This window comes from Rattus norvegicus, chromosome 14 (genome assembly GCF_021556685.1).
Source record: "Rattus norvegicus strain SHRSP/BbbUtx chromosome 14, alternate assembly SHRSP_T2T, whole genome shotgun sequence".
Taxonomy (NCBI): Eukaryota; Metazoa; Chordata; class Mammalia; order Rodentia; family Muridae; genus Rattus; species Rattus norvegicus.
The window spans coordinates 79,160,947-79,182,439 of NC_141547.1; the positions used below are offsets into that span (position 1 = coordinate 79,160,947).

Genomic DNA, 21,493 nt, shown 5'->3' on the forward strand with positions numbered 1-21,493 from the left:
TCCACTCTCCCACCCATCCTCCCACCAATCTACATATTCTTACCCCCAATCTACATATTCTTATGCCCCCACAAATACCCATCTTTCTATACCCGTCTACTCTTGGTATAGGTCTTGGCTGACGCTTCAGATAAAGAATCATGCTTACCAAGCCCTGGTGGCTGCCAAAGAGGCCATTGTGCCACCGCTGGCTGAGTGGGTAGATATATGGGTAGTGGATGGGTACAGCCATCCCAAGAAGAGCAACACTTGCTTATGGCCACCCAGGAAGCCAAGGCCCAGTCCATTTCAGCCACTCTGATCTCCCCAGTTCCCAGCAAGACCTTAAGTTTGTACTGTCTCCTTCTGTCACCCTTAGCAAACAAACAACAAAAAATAAACATAAACAAAACCCAGTTATTATTACTGTGAGCAACATGATCAGGCCGTGGGTGCTTCAGCTCTCTAAAGCAGACCAGCACAGCCCACCCTCAATCCTGATGCTCTCAGATATAAAGTGGACAGAAGCAGCCATGAGATACCATGGGGAGCAGGCAGCAATGGGGCTGGAGAGGTTGGTGCCATGATTTACCTCAGGAGAAGAGACCATCTCTACCCATCAAACCACTGTCTGCTCTGGACCTAACACCCCCCCATCCACCCAGGTACCGGAAGGTGGTGTCCAATGTGTGCGAAGGTGGTGTGGACCTGCAGCAGAGCCCAGTGCAGCTGCAGTGCCCCCTACAAGCACCGCGGGGCCTGCAGGTGAGCATCCGAGGAGAGGCAGTGGCTGTGCGACCTAGAGAAGATGTGCTGTTTGTGGTGCGACAGGAACAGGTGAGCATCCGCCCTGGGTTGTCACCGGCAGGGCAGTTCCAGCCAGGCACCCAAGGGTGGCTCTGAACAGTTAGGAGCATGGCCACAGAGGCCAGCCTGACCCCGAGGCCACAGAACCAAAGTTGGCCTCTTGGTTCAGACCAGTGTTTGCGATGAAGCAGATACAAGAGCAAGTATATGTCAGTCAGCAGGAAACGGACTCCGCATCACACATGTATGTACACGTGAGTGTATGGATGTGTATATGTGCATGTGTGTGAAACCTTGTGTTTATCAAACATTGACACAAAATCGATTCCTCCCCATCGGTGGCATAGAATTTATTTTATTGATCTCTTTTCTTCTAGTGATGAGGATGGAACCCAGGACCCTTTGCAAGTAGAGAAGTTCTCCTCTACTGAGCCACACCCCCGCCCAGCACTGAAGCAATTTTAAACATCTAATTATATTGATTTAGTTGATCTGGAATCCCAACAAAAGCATAAAGGTTTTTTTTTTTTGTCAAGAAAATGACTTATAATCACAATCCAGAAATAATGCCTTCTGTACATGTATGGGGATAGATATAAATACAAGTTTATATATATGCACACACAAATATATACATATATACATATTTTTCCCTCCACCCAGTCTCCCACTCATTCTATTTTTACCTCAGAACAAGTGTTACTTTTTCTTCTGATTTTAAAAATAATGTATGCTCATTGTAGTATATTTAGGAAACATATTTATATAAAAAAGACCCATCACAGACATAAATATCACCCAAAATCCTGTTCCCCGAGGGGACTATTAACTTTTCTGGCTCCTGTAAAACGTAATAGTTTGTGTAACACCATCCCTGTGTCTCGGCTAATAGAAGCAGCTAATGATCCCTGCAAGAAAATTATAAAATGACCATTAGGAAAGCATGAACATCTAGAAACCCAAAGGCAGAGGGGGGGGGTCCCCCTTGGCCTCCAGATTCGACTAATGCCCACTCACAGAGGCAGAGAGAGAGAGCCCCTTTCCCCCTAGGTTCTGGACAGTCTCCATTCACAGGTCAACAGGATTCCACATCTTCAGCTGAGGGATGTCAAGGCTAATGTAGATGAATCCAGGATCACACATGCTGTGTACAAACATCCTTCACAAGGTGTCTGACTTTGGAAGCACAGGCCTAGTCTCCTGAAAACAGGGAAACCGAGCCTATGGAAAACAGACCAACCACACTAAGCACCTGTGTGTGCATCAGGCACTGTGACAGCCGCTTCCTGTCGGAAGTACAATCTTGCACTGTGCACCCAATAAATGTATGTTATAGATGAAGAAGCTGAGGTGTGGACAGTGAAGCCATTCTCTCAAGGTAAAAAGAGGAAAAGATGACATTGTGTCCTCTGGAGGTCTCAGGACTTCAAGCAGACAGTGGCTAAGTCTGTAGCCCCCATGCCCAAGCTATACAACTCTCCCTCTTCCCATCCCAACACACACACACATCACCTCCCAGGTCCTCTCACTGACTGAGACAGTCCTAAGGTTCACTTGAGCCATCAGGCAGCTCTGCCTCAGGGCTTTGTATCTCCATTTGTGTTGGGATCACAGGAGTGCAGAGCCCCTGGTCAGCCTAGGATTTCCTGGATCCTCAGACAGACCCAGAGGAGGCTCTCAAATTCCTGTCCAGACATCCTGGAAACATGGCCATCTGCTGCCCCCTAGAGGTTGAAGCTAGTAACTACAGCATTAGGCACCTCCACTGGGTCCCCAGGACAAGAGGACAGAGCATCTTCGGAACCCTTGCCAGACTGCTTGTCAGGCTCAGATTGGAGTGGGCAGAGTTGAGGGGAACAACACAAAGATGCCTTGAAAGAGGGGTTCCTAGGCCACTGTGGCCTGGGAGGGAAGGGGATAGAAACATGGGACTGAGGATAAGCTTATGCACAATTACACTGTGACACTAACTCCCTTATACACTCATACACACTTTATAGGCATAGTGTGCTCTCCTCCACTACTTTCCCACTACACAAACCCCTACTCCTACACACAACTGAGCTTGAACACAGGACTTGGTGTCAGGAGCCTGAGTATCCTTAGTATCTAAGAATTCACAGTGTTGGGGGATGGAGACCAGACCCATAGAGCCCTCCTGTCTATAGCTGACAGGTGCAGAACAGACTGGGGAGGGTAGCGTCTCTCTGCCCTGAAACAGCATCCCCCCATCCAGCACCTCCCCAGCCAGACCTCAGACATGAACCTAAAATAGATCACACACCTGCATCGGGTGCAGGAAGGAGTAAACTTTTAGGACCCACACCAAAGCCTGCCCAGAAGCACAGGCTGTACACGAATGGGGCTCCAGACCACACAATGAAGTGAAGTCTAGATTTGAAACTGCAGGGAAACTGTTGAGAAAATAAAGGCAGCTGCAGACAGGGGGGCATTTGTGGGCACAGCCCAGTGGGCAGCAGAGCTGGACCATACAAAGGACTCCCTAGCTCTGCAGCATGAAATGGGCAAGAGACATGAGGAGACAGTGGGCACAGCAGGCTGAAAGGAGTAAGCAAAGGCAGGCACTCTGAAGGGTGGGGATTCTAAAACCACAGCCAGACACCCACTTCTTAAATGCTACCAAGAACCCCTCCCCTCATAGCAAAGAATTGAGTGTTGTCTTAGTCAAGGTTTGTATTCCTGCACAAACATCATGACCAAGAAGCAAGCTGGGGAGGAAAGGGTTTATTCAGCTTACACTTCCACATTGCTGTTCCTCACCAAAGGAAGTCAGGACTGAAACTCACACAGAGCAGGAACTTGGAGGCAGGAGCTGATGCAGAGACTATGAAGAAGGGCTGCTTATTAGATTGCTTCCCCTGGCTTGCTCAGCTTGCTTTCTTATAGAACGCAGGACCACCAGCCCAGGGATGGCACCACCCATAATGGGCCCTCCCACCCTTGTTCACTGATTGAGAAAATGTTTTACAGCTGGATTTCATGGAGGCATTTCCTCAAGGGAGGCTCCTTTCTCTGTGATAACTCCAGCTTGTGTCAAGTTGACACACAAACACATCACTATAAAGCCTCAATCCGTACTTTCTTATTCATCCCCAAGATCTAAATAACTTTAAAAGTCCCACAGTCTTTACAAATTCTTACATATTAAAACTTCAATCCCTTCAAAATATCCAATCTCTTTTGAAATTCAAAGTCTTTTTACAATTCAAAGTCTCTCAACTGTGGGCTCCACTAAAATCCTTATTCCTTCAAGAGGGAAAAATATCAGGGCATAGTCACAATGAAAAGCAAAATCAAACTCTAACCATCCGATGTCTGAGATCCACTCACAATTTTCTGGGCTCGTCCAAGGGCTTGGGTCACTTCTCCAGCTCTGCCCTTTGTAGCACACACCTTGTCTTCTACGTTCCAGCTGCCTGTACTCCACTGCTGCTGCTGTTCTTGGTGATCATCCCATGGTACTGGCATCTCCAAAACACTGCTGTCTTCCACTGCAACGAGGCTTCACCAATAGCCTCTCATAGTCTCTCTTCATGGTGCCAAGCCTCAACTCCTTTGCAATGACCCCTTCAGTCCTGGGCCATCGATTGCACCTGAGGCTGCACCTTCACCAATGGCCTTCCACGGCCTCTCAGTGCCCAGCCTTAGCTGCTCTTCATGACCCCTTCGTGCCTTCAAAATCAGTACCACCCGGGTGACTCTTACACATCACCAAGTCCAGTTGTAGCTTGAGGTATAACCTTGGCTATCTCTAGAACACAGCCTCTTTGTGCTCTCAGAAAACACTTCCCAGAAGATTTCACCTCAGTGATGCTGGTTTCTTCCTAATCACCACTAATTTCTTAGCTCCAGCTGACCAGCATCAATAGTCCCAGTAATGCAAAGGTTTCGCTTTAGTAGTTCTGGTATCTTGTTAATCACAGCTGATTCTTCAGCCCCAGCTAACCAAAACCACAGAATCTTCCCAAACCAAATAGTAACATCCGTGATAAAAGTCTGTAATCTTCCCTCTGAAATTTCACAAGCCAGGCCTCCATCTTCTGCACTGTTCTCAACATTATCTTCCAAGCTCCCCACAGAGATCTTAACACCCAATGGCTCTTCTATCCCAAAGATCCAAAGTCCTTCCACACTCCCCCCACCCTTGATCACTAATTGGGAAAATGCCTTACAGCTGGATCTCAGGGAGGCATTTCCTCAAGGGAGGCAAATCCTTTCTGACAACTCCAGGTTGTGTCAAGTTGACACACAAAACCAGCCAGGACAGGTATAGATATTCTCCTTGCCGAACCCTGCCAGGAAAGCAATAGGCCAAGAGCCCGCCTCCACAGCCTAGATGTTTAAAAGCCTCAGTATTGTAACCTATAAAATGGACACGTAAAACACCATATATGTTGGTTCCTGGGAATGCCCCATCAAAGACTTAACCAGCTACAGGGCATTTTGGAAACTCCTTGGCCCATGGCTGGATTTCCCAGGGTCTGCCTCTGTGTCCACCCAGTCATTCCTGATACCCAAATCACTGTGTTCTCTTCTAATGTACCCTTGGGTTTCTGGAACTCATGCCCCATGGTGACCTCTTAATGATCTGCATCTGCAGGCTTATTTTAAATGTCCATTTCAGACGGTCCCCACAGATGTGGATTTGGGGTGATTCTATCCAACCCAGTGTAGCATATTCATAGAGAAAGTTAAACAAACCCAGTGGTGGAGGGTGCACACCTTTAATTCCAGCTCTTGGAAGGGGGGCAGAAGCAAGCAGATCTCTGTAAGTTCGAAGCCAGCCTGGTCTACAGAGTGAGTTCCAGGACAGCTGGGGCTACACAGAGAAACCCCATCTCAAAACCAGACAAACAAGCAAACCAGACCAAACAAGCAAATGGGGCAAAGTTAAATAGACATCATTTACATACAAGTGTCCTCAGCTTCTGAAGGCTGGAGAGTGTGAACTGGGAAGTCTGAGGTGACCAGGCTGGAGGGGACGAGAGCAGGGAGGGAAGGAGGAGAGAGGCAGGAAGAAGGGGGAGGGGAGCTCCAAGGTGGACACAGGAACTCCATCCTGCCTTGACTCTAAAAGTCTGGGTCAGTCAGCAGCTTGTGTGGGGAGTTCAGTGCCACTATGAGACAAGGTCACAGCAGCCCTCCTTGCCTACTCCAAACAAGCAAACCTCATTCCTGACATGGCGTGGGATGAGATGAGAGACGGGAAGCCATTTTATCGTAGAGAGACAATTGTGTTTTCTTTGTTGTGGTTCCCTGAGGAGACCTCATGGTAGCTACCAAAACCTTCTCCCGCTTTCATGTGACACTCCCACTTCCTTTCCCAGTCCCGTGCCTGGCTCAGGCTCAAGGGTTTCTCCTGGGCCCCACACAGCCTTCAACATACCACCCCGAGATCACCCGTGGGTGGTCTGTTCTAAAGGAGAGCCAAGTCTTGGTCCCATGAGCTGTCCCCCAGCTCAGCCCGCTGCAGGCTGAAGCCCTGAAAGCAGAGACGACCTACTCTCTAGCCTCAGAGAACCTACATCTGAGGAAAAGGAGAGAGGCCTGGGCATCTAATGCCGGAACCCCTCTTCCAGAGTCACTCATAAGTGACCCTGTGGTATTTCTCTACAGGGTGATGTCCTGACCACTAAGTATCAGGTGGATCTTGGGGACGGCTTCAAGGCCATGTACGTGAACCTCACTCTGACAGGCGAGCCCATTCGGCACCACTACGAGAGTCCTGGCATCTACCGTGTGTCTGTCAGGGCTGAGAACATGGCAGGCCACGATGAGGCTGTGCTCTTTGTCCAGGTCAACTGTAAGTCCACTGCTCCTTTTAGGCTGCATGGCTCCCTGTGAAACGGAGAGCCAGAGCTTTGGGGAAGCACAGGGAATCATGTAGGGTTGTTACATGATAGGGAGGTCAAGGACAGAAAGGTCTGGGCTCAGACCTGGTCCCAATGGTCTTCATGAAGTAATGGTGAGAGTGGTAATGGTGGTGGTCATGGTGACACAAGGGATGCTGATGATGTTGGTAATGGTGATACCAATGATGATGACAGTGGGGTGATAGTGAGAGTGGTGATGGCAATGGCGGTGATGGTGATATCGGTGATAATGGTGGTAGTGATGCTATAGTTGTGTTGATGATGGTAATGGTTACGGTGGTGATGATATTGGTGATGTTGTTGGTGATGATTGTGGTGTTGATGACGATGGTAGGATAATGATGATGGGTAGTGTTGATGGTGTTGGTAAGGGTGGTGATGACAGTGATATTACCAATGATCATGATAGTGATGGTGGTGATGGTATAATGGTGATGGTGGGGATGAGGGTGATGTAATGGTGATGGTGTGATGTAATCATAGTGGTAATGACTGTGGTGATGGCGATGACTATAGGATGGATAGGGGTAGTGATTGCTTTTGCACGGCTTTGATTGTAATGCCTGACAGAAACATCATAAGAAATATTTATTGTGGCTCACAGTTTCATAGAGCTTGTGTCTGTCCAAGCAAGGAAGGCGTGGCATCATTCACAGCACTAGCAGCATGTAGGACTCTGGGCCTTCTCACATCGCAGTGGTTCAGGAAGCAGAGAATGGGGCTGGGATGAGAGGCTGGACTATAACCCCCAAAGGTCTGCTTCTGGTGGTCTACTTCCGCTAGCTAGACCTACCTCGGAAGGCTCCACAACCTCCCTCAAGAGTGTCTCTAGATAGGAAATGCAAACTAAAACATGAACCTGAGGGAGACGTTTTAGGTTTAACCCGTAACATTCTACCTCTGCCCCTAGAGGCTCACAGTATACACCTCTAATGCAAAATGTATTTAGTGCAACTTCATGAATCACCATGGTCTTAACAGTTCCAATGCTGTTCAAAAGTCTAAGCCCAGAGACTCCATCCAACCAATGAAATCTCCTAGCAGTCCTCGTAAAAGGCGATTCTGCACTTCCTCTCTGCAGTGAGCATTGCTCCCACCTCCGAACACAGAAGAAAAGGGACAGCAAGAAAAGATTTGATCAAAACAACCCTGAAGCACAGCAAGGGAACACTGAGTCCCACGGTGTCCCGTCCACCCTCTGTGTAGCACCTGCAGCATGTGGTGGCAGCGTGGGCATGGGCTCACACCATCCCATTTGAGCATGCTTGCACAGGCTCCATTTACTACATGCAGGTTGTCTCTACAGGCCTCCATGTCCCTGCATCCCACGCCGAGGTCTCCAGTGAATCTTAAGCCTCACCCTTGAAGCTTCATGAACTGCCCAGCCAGGTCTTCCTGCAACGCACACAGTGCCTAGCTCAAGAAACTTTCCTTTCAAATCTGAGTCCACGTGTCTAGGACCCTGTAACCCTTGCCTCCTGTGTGCCTGAAAAATCCAGTGCCACTTTCCCAAGTTCTTTTCATAAAACAATACCTAAGACTTAAACCTGCATGGCCAGATTAAGTGAAAGCAGCAACCGCTCATGCCGTCTACCCATTTCCAGTATTCGTGATTTTTGCTTCTCTGTGACCTACCGGGAAAGAATGGAGGGAGGGAAGGTCTACCTTGTTGCAGTCTCAGATGGTTCATTCCATCATGGTGAGGAGGAACCATGGAGTGCACAGTGAAGAGTATGTGGCAGCCAGAGGCTGCTCATACCATAGTAACAAAGGGAGCGGAGGCTGAGGTCTCCATTAGTGAGCAAATGGGACCGCAGGCTAGGGATCAAGCATTTGGAATGTGAACTGTGGAGACAGTTTAGATTCCAACCTTAACATTGGTGGGGATGGTGGGGATGGGGAGGGCAAAGAGTGATGACTGTGATGGTTGTCAAGAGTGGTGATGGTGGTGGTGGTAGTGATGATGATGATGATGGTGATGGTGGTGATGATGATGGAGGTGGTGGTGGTGATGATGATGGTGGTGGTGGTGGTGGTGGTGGTGGTGGTGGTGGTGGTGGTGATGGTGGAGATCATGTAGCCACTGAAAAGTTCTGTGCCTCACTGTCTCCTAACCCTGAACTTTGGGGGACTCTTCAGCTCCCCTGCAGGCCCTCTACCTCGAAGTAGTCCCTGTCATTGGCATCAACCAAGAGGTGAACCTCACAGCTGTGCTGTTACCGCTGAACCCCAATCTCACTGTCTTCTACTGGTGGATCGGCCACAGCTTGCAGGTACACCCTATGACCTTCTCAGTCCTCCCGCCCATAGATTGCTATCTGGGGCGGGGGCGGAGGTGGGGGCAGGGTGCTGCTCTTGAATCCTGGCACCTAGGCACACAGTGTTTGACCATTGAAAGGAGCGGGCTCTGACCTTCCTTCACTGATTGGCCACCCTAAGCATCTGTTTGGGGGTCTACCTGGAAAGCCCCTAGATAGTCCTGTGAATGACATGGGATAGAGCAGTTGACTGGATATGTTACAGAAGGGTCAGGGGAGGCTCTCTTTAGTGGAGTGGTCAGAGAAACCTTCTAGGTCTATGATCCACAGGGAGTCATGGACAGTTCTTGAGCAGGAGACACAATAAGGTAGTAGGGCATGTGATGTCCATTCAGAGGACAGTCCATCCCCTGATGCAGGGGAGCTGAAGAGTCCCCCAAAGTTCAGGGTTAGGACCAATGGAGGGGATCTGTTTCCTCACCCAAGATACAATAGTCCTAAACCCCCACAGAAGCCCCTGACACAGAGGGCTAAAAGAAGGGAGGGGCTTCGAATACAGTCATGCCTCTTCAGGTGGGAGGCTTCTAGAACAACCAGGGGCTCTGGGTTTGAAGCTCTGTGTAGCCTTGCTACCTGAGTGCCCCAAGCCCCATCTCACCTCCCATAGCCTTGTTTCTATAAGGGCACAGCCTGACCTGTAACTCAGGAGATGTCACCCAGGATGGCTGCCTCTGGTCACTGAGCAGGACCTGGGCTTCAGCTGGGGCAGGAGTGGGTGAAACAGTGAATGGAACTGGGTTGAAGCCTGACCTGTGACTGCCTAGCAGACAACCCAAAGGCTCTATAGGAGGCCACAGGTCCCTCTAGAGTCTAGAGTCTAGAAGGATGTGCCATGCTATAAAGGCAGGACAAGTTCCTAGTCCAGCGTAGAGCTCAGGTGTTCTAGGCCCTCCTCCCACACCTCTCAGACAGTGCCAAAGTGGAAGCCTCCTTGTTGAGAACCAGGTCCAGCCCAGTCCCAGTGTGGCTCTGACAGTAGACCAAGGGCCAGTGTCCCCATGGTCATGCATCCTGCAAGACAGGCCTGACCCTGCTTGTGCCTACAGCCTCTGCTTTCCTTGGACAACTCCGTGACAACAAGGTTTACAGATGCTGGGGATGTGCGTGTGACAGTGCAAGCTGCCTGTGGGAACTCGGTGCTCCAGGACTCCAGGCTCGTCCGTGTGCTCGGTGAGCTGTCCCCTGACTCCCTACACAGGCCGGTGTGAGTGGGTACATGGCTGAAGAGGGCCTGTTCACTCCTGGAGGGCCCTGGGTTGCAGAGTCCAGGTGGATTCAGGTTCCGTGACTGGCTATGTGGCCTTATTGAAGAGTTCCAGACTCTGGCTCTGGTCCCCACCTCCAACCCCCTCTATAAAGTAAAGTGTCTCTTGAGGCTAGTGAGTCTGTCTGTTGCACAGTGATTTAACAGCAAGAACAAGTGAGTTTCATGTTAGAACCTCCATGGACCTCTCCACTTGCACCCACCACTCTAAGGATGGTCCAGAAGAGGACCTAGGGATGGCGATCATTTATTTGGGCTCCCTGGGGCTGTGAGCCCCTTCATAAAATAATGTGTCTAGCGGCGGGATCTTCCAATACACATTACTCCTTCAACACACTTGAAACCCATTTGTCTTAGAAATGTCCTCTGCTATGGACCGCAGCCATCAGTCACATTAGGGGCCTACAGGCTGAGGGATGAGGCTGCCCTGGGCTGGTTCTCCCTTTACGTGGACCTGGGACTTCCCACACCATAAGACGTTGGGTCACAGTTCACAAAACACTATCCCCTGAGCCCTCCACCCGGCAGAGCTGTTTCCCACTCTGTAAGAGAGAAAGGAGAAGGAAGCCAGTGCAGCTGAGAGTGCAGGGCTAGGGCTCCTGTGACTCTAGAGCAGAGCTATGCTCCTTGGGAAATGAAACGTACGTGGGCCTCTAATCTCATGGGACTCTTGACCTGGGGTGACAAGTCATGGGTCCTTGAGGAAGTAGATGACATCAGAGGCTATGTATCCCCGTGAGTTGAAGAGCAGATATCATGGAGCACGTGTGTACAGTACCATGCCCCCTCACAGGTTGATAGTGTCATCATCAGTACACATCAGGCACTGAGGTACACAAGAGGAGGGCCCTTGTCCTCCAACACAAACAGGGACCTCAGGGATAGAGGTGGGGCATCTGGACCCTCTGGCATGTGCTACCTTGAGTAGGATCCCAGCCCCGACCTCACAGGTGCCACTCTGTCCTCTTCCAGATCAGTTCCAGGTGGTGCCTCTGCAGTTCTCCAGGGACCTGGACACCTTTAACCCCAACACGCCTGAATGGAGGGAGGACGTGGGATTGGTGGTCACCCGACTTCTCTCCAAGGTGCCCTGTGGCTTGGGTTTCAATCCTATCCTGAGCCACGGTGTGGTTTGTGGGCTGAGTGAGGGTAGGACAAGGCTGAGGCGCTGCTGGGAAATGATGGGTTGGTGACTTGGATCAGCCGCTCGCAGCTAGACATCTCCAAGGGAGGGACATTGTCATTCACAGCAAAAACACTGTAAGTTCCTCTCCTCCAGTGGGCCAGCACTCTTAAAGCTCTCTAGCTGTACCTAAGATTACCACAGGCAGAGATCCACCCTGACCCCAACTTCCTTCATCCCGTGAATAGTGCTGGTGAAACTGTACTGGGTTAAAGGATGAGTAGGGTTTAGCCCATGGTATGTGGAGTGGGGCTCCCAGAAGATGCTAAGGAGCTGAATCTGGCAAGCATGGGGCTGTACAGGTACATGGTTAGGCTGGGGCACAGGGGCAGACAGAAGGAGTCAGCTGGGCCTCTTGTCATCTCAAGAACAGGGTGCACTAGCCTGCTCCGGCCTCAGGATGAGAATATGGTTGAGAAGGCTTGCCTGGGCAGGGGAGGAACCATTAGAGCCACAGCCTGAACTCATGAGGGGCTGAGGGTCAGGAGTGTGGATCAGGACAGGTGAGCAGGATATATCTAAGCCAGAAAGGGAGAGCAGATCAGGCTGGAAATTTAGTTTGTGACAAGAGATGAAGAACAGAAGAGGACCCAAGTGTCCTTCCTATCCTCACAGGAGACCAGCATCCCAGAGGAGCTACTAGTGACTGTGGTCAAGCCAGGGCTGCCCACCATAGCGGATCTGTATGTGCTTCTGCCTCCTCCCAGGCCCACAAGGAAGAGGAGCCTCACAAGTGACAAGGTATGACCATGATGTGGCAGGGCTTCATGGCTGAGGTCTGGGGTGGGGGGCTGGGGTCACTCCTGACAACCACATCTCTGTGGGGCATCACGTAAAGGTTTAGTTCTTACTATAATGCTCTCTGATCTGGGTTACCACCCTCTGCCTGTGGCTCCACACTGGACAGCATCCGAGGTCAGTGAGATAGGTAGCTTTCAGGGGGAAGAGGCTAGACTGGGATTGTGGGGATGGTCTCCAGTCTCACGCATCACTTTCTGGAGCTGCCAAGTAACCTCAGCTTCACTGCCAAGAACACTGAGACTCTTGGCTAAGCACTATGGGAGACTCTGGCCTCAGGCTACAGGCAAAACAGAATTCAGCACAGGAAACCTAGTACAACCTCCATGAGGTGCTTTGACAGGGAGCTCCTCGGGAACTGTCATCAGAGAGGTCCCCAAATGCTGAGTGTCAAGTAGCCTTTGGGACAACTTGCTCCACAGTGGTAGTTAGCTAGGCGCTAGGCTGACCGCCTGGTGTTGGTATGCCAGAGTACGTTCAGTGTGAGCCTGTAGTAAGTGTTCAGATGGATGCAAAACTTTCTCTCCTCCAAAAGCTGGGATTCTATGACTGTCATAGCTTCTGGCTCTGCCACAGTGGATTTACCTAAGGTCAGAATCCCAGAGGCATAGCCACATGGAAATGAGTGTCAGAGGGCACAGCTAGGTCTCCATACTGGGCCCAATAGGTGGTAACATAAGGATGGTGAGACCTAGGCGAGCTCTGACGGGTGCCATGAGCCTCACCTACTGGTCATGTTACAGGGGTCTTAAACAGGGCATTGTGCTCCCCCAGAATCCCCTAAGCCATCTGTCCCTCCTGAGTCCCCTCATAGGCAAGATGCCCTGCCCTGTCTCATCTTTGTAAAATTCCACTTCCTGGAAGCTTCGCTGACCTCCTTGACCAGGGTGGAGACTTCTGGAGCACTCCAAGTCTTCCAGCCCAACACACTGAGACTCGTGTCTTCTCTCTGTTCTGCACTGAAATGAGAGCTTGCTGATGGCAGGGCTTCCTGTGACCCCAGCGGCAGGGCTTCCTGTGACCCCGGCTGGTGGGCTCTCGTGCCATTCCCAGAACACTGACATCAGGCAGCATCCCTTCCCAGCCCCGAGAGACTCCAGTACTCTAGGCCCTGGAACTCTCCCACCTCCTTTGCTTTCAGAGGCTGGCAGCTGTGCAGCAGGCACTGAACTCCCACAGGATCAGCTTCATCCTTCGAGGAGGGCTTCGTGTCCTGGTGGAGCTGAGGGACACAGATGCAGGTGACAGACCTGGCTTGGGTCCTCCCTAGGGCAGGGTGGGCATGGGCCCAGGCCCACAGATGCTAAGTGTGACTGTAGGATTCGAACGGGCTTTTATCTAACTGCCAGTGTCCCTTCTGGCTGGGACATCTCTGGCTAGATGCACGAACCCCTACACAGCCAGCTCTGGGCCTCGCCATCTGGTATGACCTGTACGGAAACAGCCACCATAGCCATCAGGAACCTGCTGATTCACTCAAAACCAGTGTAGAAGAAGTGGGTAGGGGGGGTTCCCCTCTAAAGGAAACCCAGTCAAAGTGGGTTATAGTAGGACTGTGCCAGAAAGGGAGGCCAGTCCTCCAAGGCCTGGTGTCATGTTGTTATCCTTCATAACCTACCGTACACTCAGACGCATGGGCAAGGCCTGCTGGACAACACGAAGTAGGCACATCCAGGCCCAGGCTGGGGACAACCAACCCATAGCTGCTCCTCTCGTTCCTCTCCATTGTAGGTCCTCAGAGGCCGGGTGGCAGTGGTGGCTACTGGGCTGTGGTGGTCCTCTTTGTCATCGGGCTCTTTGCAGTAGGAGCATTCATCCTCTACAAGTTCAAAAGGTAAGGCCCATTGTAGCATTGACCCATGGTAAGTAGCTCTTGGCCCCAGGGGTAGTGGCCATGGAGGAAGGTGGTGTGAGTTCTCCCAAGGAAAACTCTCAGGCTCCCTTCTGCTCAGCCTGGTCCTCTGCACAGGCTCAGGGCATCTTCACCTTCAATCGCTTTCCATGGAGGGGATACTGTTTGCCCCACAGATAAGGATGCAAGGTCCAAGGAGGCACAGTTCAAGTCCAAGGCCAGTGGGGCAGGATTTGCCAGCTGAACTTCTGCCTCCTGGCTTCCCCCACCTTAACTATGGCTGCCACAGGGGCCCCCGGTGATCCTGAGGGCACCTGAAACTGACTCCAAGGAATGTTGGGAGACCATGTGTCTCCTATCTAGAGTTCAGTGCCCTCTTCCCTCTGTGGCCTGTCCTCACAGTGAACACGGGATAGCTCCAGGGGTGATGGAGGCCAGCCATGTCCCTCTTCTGCTGTGCCAGTGTGCAGCGTGGGGCTGAGTGCTGGCAGTCCTCCTATGGGCTCCACTTGGAGGCAGCCCTGGAGTGATGACCATTGGGAAGGTACGAGTCCATTCTACAGACACAAGTGCAAGGTGGTTGGCGCTAAACACAGTGGTGCTGCTGAGAGCCAGCCAGCCAGCAACACCCCCTTGTGCAACCCATCTGATTCAAGGCCTGCTATTTTTCACCCTCCGGCAGACACACCCTTGGAGCACTCTGCTACAGGGCAATGTGACATGACCTCAGACACCTCTGTCCCCAGCAGCCTTCATACCGCAGGGCAGGACCTAGCTAACCAGCAGGCAGCCCTTCAGGTAGCTAGCACTGAGTATATCTCAGAGATCCGCCAACATGCTGCCCTGCCACAGGCTTGCCTCAGATAAAGGCTTTCCCCCCCCAACCCCCGTGAGCCATAGTGACATTGTTCAACAGAGGACATGCAATGGAAGAGACTGAGGTGGGGGGTGGGGAGGGAGAAGCCGGCTGGGCAGTATTCCTGCCTTGCATGGCTCCAGGATGGTGGCATATGAGCCCTGGGTAGATGGGCAAGTGGAGGACAGAGCCCTGGGTCTGGGTGTGATCCTCACGACAGACAGAGGGATGCTTCCAGATCCATCTGGGTGTGTGGATGTCAGGGTGAGTGTGGATGCTCCTCTGGACTTTGTCCCATCCTCTGTGGGATATTCAGGACCATGGGTGGTCACTCAGAGGGCAGCATGCTTGCCTGGGGTAGAAGAAGCTGGTCCTTGTGGGTGATGTTTCAGACCCGTCCTTCAGATTCCCCAGTGCTGCTTCTATAACCTTCCCCTCAGCGTGCTTCCTGTGGCCCAAATGACAAAACACTGCCAGTGTGAGGCTAGCCCAACATCCCCAGGCCCAAGGCTATCTTTCTAAAACAGCTAAGGCTTTGAGGTTGGAGGGGAAGGATATGTTGTCATAGAAACAGAGAGCTCAGGCAGGGGCCAAACACCCCTTCTCATAAGCTCCGGGACACCCCCAGGGGAAAAAGGCAGAGCGGGGCAGTGGAAAGTGCTGGGTTCTTCCTCTCTGTTCATCTGTCCTTTCATCCACCTGGGCTTAAGTTCTGCCCAAGCCATGGACTCTGGGGGGCTGACTGTGCTCTAACTGACACTGTCCCCAGCCCTGAGATGCTAAGCCACTCAGCCATCTCCAGTCTCACAGCCACGAAAGGTCTGTTTCTCCCTGACACATCTATAATGACAGGTAGGGCCACCCTCCCCCAATAAAAGTCCATCATGTGAGTGTCCCTTCTGAAGGGGACATGGCCCATACACACTCTTGGTAGAGCTAGTAGCCCTCTCCTCCTCAAGGGGCTGAATGTGCCTATCTCCACATGCCTCCACAAGCACCAGCCACCACCACGCCCTGGGCCTCAGTCTTCTTGTCTCTAAATGGGCCTATTTCTGGTTGTAGCTCTTGTCTCTGAACAGGCCTAAACCTTTCTGGTTGGCTGAAGTTAGTGGGGCTATTCTCAATACAGGGCCTGTGGCAATGTGCCCCATCCTGGTGGAGCAGAGTGTACTCTGTCACCCTCTCTCCTTCCCCTGGGCCCGAGACTAGAAAGCAAAGTCTCAGGAAATCCCTGTAGACAGAGTCCAACAAGTGTCCCTCAGGACTGGGTCAGCCCTGTGTGTGTGCGCGTGCACGTGCATGGTGTTACTGTCCTAGTTGCTAGACACTGTGAGACAATGATGACAGTGCTTCCGCAGTTATAGCATGCCTGGATAAAAAATGAGTAGGTTGCTGGTCTGGAGAGATGGCTCAATGGTTAAAAGCACTGACTGCTCTCCCAGAGGTCCTGAGTTCAATTCCCAGTACCCACATGGTGGCTCACAGCCATCTGTAAGGGGATTGATGCCCTCTTCTGTGTGTCTGAAGACAGCTACATCATACTCGTCCACGTACATAAAATAAATAAATAAATCAAAAGAAAAAGAGAACGGGTTGGTTGCAACTCGCTGTGGGCACCGGAACATGGGCTTGGGGAGCGTGCTGGAGGGTAGGCTCCCAGGGGAATGGTCTTGTGTGGCATTGTCTATACTGTGTCCCCACAAGAGGCTTGGGGCCATGAGCTCATTCAGAGCTGAGCTATACCTCTGGCCAGCAGGAAGCGCCCAGGCAGGACGGTGTACGCCCAGATGCACAATGAGAAGGAACAGGAGATGACAAGTCCCGTGAGCCACAGTGAGGACGCCCAGAGCGCCATGCAAGGTAAGAACTGGGGCATGGTGACCCTGTGTGCTCCCACCATAGAGAGCTCCATGAGAGCCCAGGGGACACAGGCCAGTCCAGCCCTGCTAGATAGTCTCTCCAGGCCATGCGTCCTGGCGCAGGAAAGATAGTTCCCCAGGGCTCTACAGGATGTAGCCAGAGGCTGCAGGCTGCTGCTCCTCGCCATGGGTGACCCGCTTACACAGCTGCCGTAGAGACAGGAAGCTCACACCTCCCACCCCCATCCTCCCTCACACTACCTCATCCTCCACACACCTCACACGACTGCTTATTGCACATGCAGAGCTCATAAGCATCTCTTCATGGACCCTCCAGACAGCACTTCACAGTTTACACAGGATTTTCCCTAAGGTGACTTTTCGTTCCTGTCATGCCCGGAAGGAGAAGCCCAGACCTGTCACCTAGGCTGTGGCACACCTCTGTTATTTCCTCAATGCCATGGCTTCTTAGCTGGAACAGTGTCCAGGACTCATCAGAGCCCTACTGCCCTGAATCTCTGTCCTACACAGGCTCTATCCATTCCCCTTTGGTGATGGTAGACACCATGGCCTCTTCAGTGGCATTCTGCTGGGGTGTCTAGGCAGAGTGTGACACACAGCAAGGCTTTGTCAAGGTTAGCTGCCATGTTACAGCATCCTCCTTAAATACCACATGTATCCCAGTCGGTTGGTCCTGGAGCCATGATAGCTCCTACCTTGAGAATTAGTGACCCAGCAGGGTCTTCTGTCACCCAGGGTGGCACAGCTAGATGTCAGTAGCTGACCTTGGATCCCAACCAAGTCAGCGTGAGCTCAAAGCCTGCACCCTCCAGGCTAGGGGCAGCTTTACCCACCCCTTCCAGCCACTCCTACATCTGCCAGCCCAGGAGTATTTCTCAAAGGACACATTACAGCCTCTGGGACTGTCATGCCATCAGTAACTTACTGAGCATGCAGGAGGTCCCAGACCTCAGAACTTCGGTCATCATGTGACCCTGGAAGCACCTGGCGCTGTGCTTGCAGACAGGTGATTGGAACCTCACCTTTGAACCATTCATAAGAGGGAACAGAAGGGAGCCAGTCCTGTGCTCATAGCCCTGTGCCTTGCAGTCCTGAGCACTGCCCAGATAGCTGGGCCCTACTCTCATGCAAGGAAATCATAGCCTCCACCTGGAGGGTGTGGAGGTCTCAGGTAGACAGGCACCCGCTACCCCACAGCCTCCTGCTGTAAAGTTCCTAGTAACAGTACCAGGACACTGTTAATGGGGACCATGGCATGGACTAGGCACTGCTTGTGATGGTCCTTCTCCATGGTGCCCTGGTGACTGAGATTGACCAGGGCCTGTGAGGTGGAGGTGAAGGCCCTGGTAGAGAGTCACATGACTAGTCAGGTAGGACCAGTAGTCAATTACAGGCTTCCACAGCCTGGGTAGCACTGCCCCCCTCCCCCAACAAGTGCCTTCCATTTTGTGCACACAGTAGGACAGTGAGTGAGACAGACTCTATGGAGAATGTTCCTTGGTCTCATAATGAAGCTCGCACAGGGACATTTATTAACAAACATTGTGTTCCCCTCTCTCCTCCTCATGTCCCTTATCTCCCTTCCTGCCTCCTGGTTCATCCCCCATTTACAGTGTTCTTTACCAAGAGGGGGCCAAGCCTCAGCCCTTCCTGTGCCCCCTTGCTGCCGATGCCAGGGGTAGCCCTCACGCAGGTCAGTGGGTGCCTCACTACACAGTCCTCTGGACCACTGCTTGTGGTGGCACCTGGCACTTCCCTCCTGTCACCACGTAGGACCCTGGAGACCCCGTCTCCATCTGCACCTAGCACGCGCCCAGGGAACCTCACTGCATGATGGCCCCATGTGCTGCTGAGGTCACCTGTGTGGTCCGTTTCCCACCAACCTCGCTAAAGGGCTGCATTTTTCTGTTCCCTAGGCAACCACTCAGGTGTGGTCCTGAGCATCAACTCTCGAGAGATGCATAGCTACCTGGTGGGCTGATGGCATCAGCTGGCCAGGACACGCTCCTCCTGCTTCCTTCATAGAGGGCGCAGGACCGCAAGTACAGCTGGAACGACACACCCTCTGAGACCTGTGGAAAGGCCAACTCCTCTAGCTGTCCCCACTCAGAGGACAGACACCTCTCCCTGTCAGCCCCAGCTGGCCCATGGGATCCTGGGACAGCCGACTCATGACCCACCTGGACATGGGCCTGTGGTGCCACACAAAGTCCCCACCCTTGACTCTGAGGCATCACAGTCCTTAGACCTGAGCATGCTGCCCTGGCTGCTCCAACTTGCCACTGCAGCCCAGGACTGGCTTCTCCTGCCTGGGGCTGGACCAGCCTATTTCTGGGGTGAGCCTGCAGCCACCCCACCCCACACACTCCAGACTTGTAGACCTGCTCAGCCCTGGCCCCACAGTCCCTGTCCCTGCAGGGGACCCCAGAGCCAGGAAGTCTATGGGCCAGACCTGTCTAACACCACCTTCCAGGCAGCCACTCTTCACTGCAGTGTAAATACCTGCCCGGGTAGAGCTATTTGAGTTTGGGGGGCTCTTTCTTTTAGCTTTCTGTTTTCAAGGCCAGGCAATAGAATCCATCTACGTTCTATCAGAATCCCATTCTCAGAACCCCTCTTTCAGAATGCCCAGAGCTGGGCCTAGAGGGGCAAATAATCTCTCTGATTTTCCCTCAGGGCTATGGGGTTGGAGGCAAGAAAGGGAGGAACCCTTACATGCAATTCCAGCTATGTCCAGCAGGATGCACCCTTCCACAGCTTCTAGGCTGATGACTGCTTTCTGGTCAGGGCTGGGCTCTAGAAATGTCTACAGGCCCCAGAAAGGCACATTAGCTGAATACATCAGGCTCTGATGCCCTATGGTTTGAGGGACCCTTGTGGAACCAACCAGGAGAGGTGTGGGAGGGCAGCGTCTCCTGGTGAAATGAACTAGAGGATCCAGGGACTTGTGGCCCTTTCAAGGTCGTAGAAAGAAAAGCAGCAGAGGTAGCCCTAGAGTCACCTGCTGTCTGCTCCCACTGCCAAGTCAGGGACCCAGCACAGGTTGACACTGTGAGCTGGCACAATTCACCTTTTGCCTTGAACTGAAGTCAGTATTCCCTTCCCTTCCCCTCCTCTTCCCTCCTCCCACCTCAGACTCTTGCTGCCCCACCAGAAAGCCCAGGCTGGCCTGGTGCCAGGCCTAGGTGTCTCCCCACCCGCTGCTGCTGCTGCTGCACACCCACCAGCACCCACCAGTTCTCCCTGGGGAAGAGCTGTGGTCTATATAGGAGGAGAGGTCTAGGACAGACCCTCACACAGGACAGCTCAGCACTCCAGACACTCATGTCACAGACCAGGGCAGCTATGTGGGCACAAAGCCGGTCTGTGGGAGGATCTCAACTGTACCCCAATATCTCTCACTTTCTGCCACTCTCTGGGGCTCAGGGGTCCCTCCAGAGGTAACTGCAGGCTGTCCTCCCTGTGAGGGGCTACCAATGGGACCCTAGTGCCAGGGAAGGCTGTGACACTCTAAGGCATTTGCCCCACATGGCTTCTTGCTATCTCAAAAGAAACCTAAGCAGAGACCTTTCCCCCATCCATGTCCCCACAGCACTGTATCATCCAGTCCCACACAGAAGGAGATGCTCACACACCATAGTCTCCACTAGGTCCACGGTCAGCACAGAACCCCTGGATGTAGCCCATCACTTTAGCCCACCAGTGCCTGGGGTACCAACTGTAGGTCTTTGCCTTCCTGGAGCACTGTGTTACCCTCAAGGACACTTGGGTAGGCTTTCCCTCGATGTTCAGGTTTTGTGTTACTATTTCTATTAAGAACATTTGGAGTGCATAGACCCAGGAGCCTCCCTGTTCTCATCTCTGTAACTGCAGACAGCTATGCAGGCACAGAGTTTCCCTGCTTCTCAGCCGAGGTGCCATGCATTGTATAGTCAGGGGCAAAAGCCCCACGGACAGCCCAGATGCCACCAGCTCAGGGGCTCACAAGCACTCTCCACTGGGACCTGTGCATACCTGGCATGTGGGCATAGCTGAGGTGATAAATTCTTTGTTTTTTCCTTTCTAAAAAAAAAAAACCAATAAATCATTTGTGATGGTTTTAACAAAGGTTAAATCGACAGGGTCGGTCTCTGCCTTAGTGCGAAGATTTGCTTTATGCTTTACGTGTACGTGTGTCTCACACCACACACATTAAAACATACATCTCACATGCACAAACAAATAGGTTCTGTTCGACGTTAGCATCAAGATCTGATTCATGCTCACCTGTAGTCCTGTAGTTACACAAACCACACACACACACACACACACACACACACACACACACATACATCAGCCTCTCACATATGATATGACATACATACCACCCCACATACCACAACAGAACACACATCTACCTCAGTGTGAAGATGTCTTTAGTGCTTCTCCGTACCACATGTACCACAATCTCAGTGCATACATACAATACCACACACCATGCGCCAGGCACCAGGGATATTGTCAGCCTAGGGGATTTCGGGGTTCATCCCTTGGCACAGATAACTGAACACCTCAGAAAGACAGAAGAGCACGCCGTGGAGCGAGGGAGTGTATTCCCCTGTGAGGGGAAAGGCCTAAGGCCGGCAGTTCCTAAACAAACACTGAGTGGGAATTTTCTAGGAC

The 21,493-nt window shown here is 52.1% G+C and overlaps 1 protein-coding gene across 14 annotated transcripts in view; it reads left to right on the forward strand.

Annotated features, from left to right (window-relative positions):
* Positions 1-20,951, forward strand: part of Sorcs2 (sortilin-related VPS10 domain containing receptor 2) — a 363,891-nt gene extending 342,940 nt beyond the window's left edge. For 5 of the 14 annotated variants that reach the window (XM_087583146.1, XM_087583149.1, XM_087583147.1 and 2 more), the window contains 2 exons: positions 645-816; positions 1,164-2,131. In XM_087583146.1, coding sequence (XP_087439272.1) covers positions 645-816; positions 1,164-1,166 — 175 coding nt within the window. In that variant the 3' untranslated portion in view covers positions 1,167-2,131. 14 annotated transcript variants of the gene reach the window in all.
* Positions 20,952-21,493: the final 542 nt, after the last annotated feature.